We start from the raw sequence: 6000 nt of genomic DNA, 5'->3' as shown, positions 1-6000 counted from the left end.
TGCTTGTTTGGCGAACCAAGCGATTGGCTGGGTTTCTTGGAAAAATAATGAACTACATTACGAAATGTTTTTGGTCAGTAAATATTTTATGTACGAGGGTCCAACCAATATGACGGCTCTGGTATATGAATTATTTTATTCTAAGAGAGAACTCATTTCATCAATACATGTCGATCATTCTTCCTAGTGCAATATATAAAATAGCGTTCGCTGGTAGTGAGCTTGCGATAAGAAGAAAAAATATATTCCCTGTTTGCATTTTACTCAGTTCATATTCAACTGCCGTTCAGTCATGAGTGACTTACCCAGCGGCAAACGTCTGGTTGATTTAAGTCTAGAAGAGAAGCAACGTTTTTTAGACTCATTTGACTACGTTCTGACCGATTGCGATGGTAGGTACCCATTTCCAGTCGATTATCCATCGAAATTAACTTTAATTGGCATTATAGGCGTCATATGGAACATTTACGGGCCAATCGAGGGGATAGCCCAGGCAATAACTCAGCTTAAAAACTACGGCAAGCAGATAGTCTATGTGTCAAATAACAGTGTTCGATCATTGGATAATTACAATCAGCAGTTTCGGAAGCTGGGCCATGAGGTAGCTAAAGAGGATATTATAATTCCGGTGTTCAGTATTGTCAAATACCTTAAGTCCATAAACTTCAGTGGGTTAATTTATGCTATAGGAACAAAAGAATTTCTTACAGTAATTCGTGACGCGGGCTACGATGTAATATCAGGGGTTGGTTGACATAATGGAGCAAAAAAAGAAGCAAATTAATAAAACGACCGTCTCATTTTAGCCGGATGAACAGCAACCTGAGGTGATACGACATATCATATCAGTTGTATACGATAAGAAACCCGTGAAAGCGGTGATAGTGGACTATGATTACAACTGCAACAATACGAAACTTATGAGGGCGCAAATCTATTTGCAAACCGATCCAGACTGCATGCTGATTGCGGGTGCTACCGACCACAGAGTGGCTGTCACGCCTGAGTTCCAAATGCTTGGACCCGGATATTATGTCGATATTCTAGAAAATATTAGTGGTAAAAAAGCTAAGGTGTTAGGGAAACCTGGTTATTTACTGGGAACTTTACTGAAGGAACAATATAAGATAGGTGACCCCAAGCGGGGTTTGTTTGTTGGCGATATGATTGCTCAAGATGTGGGCTTTGGAAAGGTAGCTGATTTTCAAACGCTGTTAGTTTTTACTGGTGGTGCATCGATGGCTGAAATACACACTCTGGAAAACGATGACGCTAAGCCTGATTACCATACAGACAGTTTCGCCGATTTGGGTCGAATAGTGCAGGAAGTTCAAAGTCTCAAAAATAAAGCTAACTTGTGAGTATTCATCTAACATGAAAAATACCAACAAATGTAATTTATGACTGAAGATACTGAAATGAGCAGAAACAAACTTCGAAGTACTCCATATGTACGAATAAATATTTATTTGTCAGAGGCAGTGCCAGTAACAAACATAGCAAAGATGTCAGTTGAGGTACGATATCGTGTTATTTAGTAGGGAAGGAAATATTATAAGAAAGCTTTATTCGACAATATAATGTGAATATACAATTTATCAAAGATCAAATTAGTAAAAATTGAGCATTCTTATCAGTAGCTCTTTTTGGCCAATGCAATCGCTTCATTTGATTTATCAGATAATCGGAGTGTTTGGTAAAATTTATGTATGATTTGTTGTTGTAAGTAGAGTGCAGCTAGAAAATCACTAGTATCTTATGTTCAATGAATTGAATTGAAATTGAAGGGCAAAATATAAATATGTAAAAAATAAAATAAATATAAGTTAGAACAATGTTTATTTATGAACGAATTTACCAACGTTTGCTGGGGACTATCCATCCCTGGTTGTGACCATAAAACTTTGAAGAAATTTTTGTTTATTTAGAGCACATAAACGAACTAACTTCTTCTGCCTTTCAACAAAGCAAAAAATAAACGTTTCATCGAAAACCCATCGGAGAAGGAGTAGCTATAAAACAGTCTTCCGTTGATGTTTCTCGAATCATAGCTCAAAAAAACCATAGCATGCATTGGATTTGTAGGGTACGGGTGGGTATTTCCAGCCCATTAAGCGGTAGCCTGAACAATATTCAGGAACTACGTTGAAACTATATTTATTCAAGACAAAATTTTTATACCGGTTGAAAAAATAATATTTACTGAATATCAGCATGTATTTTGGTCTTAATACAACGCTACTGAATTTGAGTTATAGTCGCGAGAAATGATGAAATGAATCCGACAGGCCGAAATAGCTAGCACAGCGATTAAATGATTTTCAAAAACATATCAAAAGAGACAAAAAAAGGGAAACCGATGGATAATTTCTCGCTATTGCCTACATTCCGGGCTCATTGAAGATAATTAGTTTTGCAGCGACAACAGCTTGCTGCTGGCACTAGAGTATCACTGAATCGTTCATATACACTAGCGCCAGTTGTCACTCAAATACCAGATATGTCAGCACATATATTGGTAGTAGTGTAAATAACGCACCATACCGTCTCGAAGTGAATTTCCTGCCGAGGCATGAATCCGTGCGTAAATCCGGAGCACCACGTGGTAATGCCTTCCGTACACGGGCTCAAGTGGAACCCGTACGTCCACGATACAGCAAGTGCGCAAACAATTGTTAAGGTCACCGTGCCTCACCCTCCAGTCAAGCGACGATCCAGGCCTAGAAACCGAAGAGCGTCCGGGGAAAGTGTAGCCCGATTAAGATCGTTGACTTAGGCAACACCCTGGGATTCAATGGTAAGTCTACATGCTCGAGTCTAGCCGTAAGTGAACCAGTACTTACATACAGAGGGCTAGGGCTAGGGCTAGGGCTAGGGCTAGGGATTTTGGTATTCATTCTGGTCCTATAACATGACAATTTCCGAGCCGCTATCATCTGAAGCTTATGCGAAAGGTTCCACCTGGGCAGCTGTTATACTGATGCGATTGACGGCAATTTTTAATGAAAGCCTTACGTTCGATAGAGATACGTTACGATAGAGGGCTGTTAAAAAAGATTCGAAAGATTGTCCGTTCAATACCTGACTATTAATACATTATTATAACAAAATACAATACATTATATAAAAAAGTAAACAACACAGAGCACTGACTTCTCAATTTCAATTGAAAAACCTTTAAAACCTGTTTTTTGAATACCTACACTTTACTATCTTCACTATCGCACTTCATTAAACAACGCATAATTGACACCAAAGGCATGCCCAAGTAACAATACAACAGATTAGATTAAACAACTAATCACAATCAATTATCAATTCACAGTATAGAAAGTACATTGTGAAAAAATATCGCCAATTGAGAGAACGCTGCACTAGATAATATATGTACCTACCATTCAACAGCAGAAACAACTGAATATTAGCGTAACACTCACACACTGCCGCACAACAGCATCTTGCCGTTTCCTGCTCTACGCTCATTACGCCTAAAAGTATGGAGCACGTGGTCCGTACAACAACACGGTTGCTGGCTGCTGCTGCTGCTGGTGGTTTGTTCGTTCGTTCGTTCGCGCGTCCGTTCGCTCGTAGCGGGAAAGCGAGGAGCAAAAGCAGGCTCACGAAAAGCGTTACACAGGCGCGTAGTAAAACAACTGCCAAAGGATCACCTCCGATGGGCTGTTCTGTTTCTCGCTGCAGCCTTGCACCGTATATAAGGACACACTGGATGGAAATTCGTTGCCAGTTTTCCTTGGAACGTAGTAAAGTGTAGATCTAGGACCAGGACCATCGGGAAGTAACTAGTAGTCGTTTCGGGAGTAGTTTCCTTTCTGACTGAGCTGATTCCCAGTAGTTAATTGCGGTGGGGTAGTGTGACAGTTTCGGTTCCGGAAGTCGGAAATAAAGTGCTACTGGTAGTCGGCCCCTTATTTTTCCCAAGGTTTATTCTGCTCGGTAACTCAGACGTACAAATAAAAGGCATGATACAGAATTGAAGCCCGTCGCAGCGACTGCATCCCATCGGTGAAGTGGATAATTGTACTTCCGTCGGCTGTGGTGTTTAGTTGCTGGCACTTTCGAACTAATTATGTGATGGTTTCTTGTGTAGAATAGAAATCCAAAGTTTCACCGACTACTGAACTGAATTTGAAACGACATCAAAGGGAACAAAATGTTATTCTAGTAGTTGCGGTGTACACTAGCTATCAATTTATCGATTGTAGGAAATGTCCACGTTCATGATATAGTGGTAGATTTTTTTAGTTTTTGTCCTGTATCAGTGGAGAGCAAACTCCACTTCCGGCAAGCAACAGGTGGTAGCTATCTGGTGGACGACGGGCGCAGCGAGTGAGCAGCGGCGGTTGGCGCGGCCGATCTTTGTTGTTGGTACAGGAGCCCGTCCACCAGCTCTATGTTCGAGCTGGATGACCCACGGGAAAAGCTAAGACTACTGGAAACACCAGTGAAGCTGGTCGAGAATCCAGGTGAGTGGTAAACTGCTCTTCGGGGAAAATTCCGTTGCCTATTAGCGGTGGCCTCGCCGAGTTTCCGGTATAGAATAAGATTGTGCGGTAATTAATTTTCATCGTAGAAGCAGCAATAATCGTTGAAACTATTTCAATTGGTGCGGTGCGGTTTTGTGCGCGAATTATGATAACTGGATAATGTAGTATTAAACAGTGGATGGCTACATAAATCCTGGGCTTGGTTGTAAATGGCACCAGGATTGTGGTCGGTATTGTTCGTTATCCGATGATTGCCTGTCGGTTTATCGGTTAAGAAACAACCAGTTGATAGTGTTCTGATGAAGCTGGCTAGGAAAACTGGCTAGGTTGTATTAACTGCAACATGCAGAAATTGTTTTGCATTGATTTTATTAGTAGCTAATATTTTGTTCTATCGTATCTAGATCTGGTTACCGATTTATAGTAACTTTTAGAGAGAATGCAATACCAATCTCTCTGAAATTTAATTTTTATACGGACTCTCGACAGCTCAACAGCTCGACAGTGAGTTCATGAAATTAAGCAAGTTTTAGTTTAAATATTTTCGAAATGGATATAGAAGTAGTTCTTATCATACTTTAACTACAAACATTTATGATATACACGGTTATCTATACCCAAAGTGCGAATTATAACGTTTTGAAATAATTCAAAGCTTTTTATATTATAGTCAGTTTTTCATATATCGTTCTTCTCATCTACGCAAAATGTAATTATTTTCATAAGACACATTCCAGCGTTACGGGACACTATCCCTACTATCCAGATCGGTTCCTGTTTCATCAAATTCCTGGCATTCTAGTGGAAAATGAAGTACTCTTTAAACAACTGTTTTATAAGGTATTTGCCAAAAAATTGGTGAAACAGGAGGCGATTCACACTGTAACAAAGAGTGCTAATTGTGTCCCGTAACGCTGGAATGTGTCATAAGTGTAGTCACATTACAATCAATCAATTACAATCGCTTTAACACGATTGTGAGGAACGTGCAGCTCGAGACACAGATACTGGTACATGCTGAGCTTGGCTGTGGTATCCATATAACTGTTTCAGACCGAAATGTTGTGATAAAGTGGAGGCACCATGCGCTTGAAAAGATTTTAAAACAGTTTTTGCCAATTCTCGCACTTTAAATTAAAGAACAACTATGCGTCTCCTTTTTCATAGGAACTAATGGAGGCTCCTTTTTCAGTACGGTAATCGTGCATTTGTTGATAATTTTAAAATTTTAAAAAGAAGCTGAACCGTATATACTTTCCTGGTATTATTTAAGTGTTTTTGTCACACAACCAGTCACTCTTGACACTCTTTTCGCGACGATTTTGCTCTTTTGATTATTGCCCCACAGCCTAGCAGAATTTGAAAAAGTAATGTATGGGGTACTTGTAATACTTGTAAAATTACTTATTATATGCAATATTATTGAAGTAAGTATTGCTATATCTTTTTTATTTATGGCTGCTACCCCGTTTGTAGCAAAAAAACGCTCATTTTG

General features: G+C 39.5%; 2 protein-coding genes across 2 annotated transcripts in view; both read left to right on the top strand.

The window, feature by feature from the left end:
* The first annotated feature begins 287 nt into the window (after positions 1–287).
* LOC128738626 (uncharacterized) lies at positions 288–1684 on the top strand. Its single transcript, XM_053833914.1, has 3 exons — positions 288–392; positions 450–745; positions 807–1684. The coding sequence occupies exons 1-3, from the start codon at positions 293–295 to the stop codon at positions 1359–1361; spliced, it is 951 nt and encodes a 316-aa protein (XP_053689889.1). The 5' UTR covers positions 288–292; the 3' UTR covers positions 1362–1684.
* Positions 1685–4411: 2727 nt separating this feature from the next.
* Positions 4412–6000, top strand: part of LOC128738625 (sodium-dependent dopamine transporter) — a 63059-nt gene continuing 61470 nt past the window's right edge. Inside the window, exon 1 of the mRNA XM_053833912.1 lies at positions 4412–4484. Coding sequence (XP_053689887.1) covers positions 4412–4484 — 73 coding nt within the window. The remainder of the gene's footprint in view (positions 4485–6000) is intronic.

The sequence above is a fragment of the Sabethes cyaneus genome, chromosome 2 (genome assembly GCF_943734655.1).
Source record: "Sabethes cyaneus chromosome 2, idSabCyanKW18_F2, whole genome shotgun sequence".
Taxonomy (NCBI): Eukaryota; Metazoa; Arthropoda; class Insecta; order Diptera; family Culicidae; genus Sabethes; species Sabethes cyaneus.
This window is presented reverse-complemented; position numbering and strand designations above follow the sequence as displayed.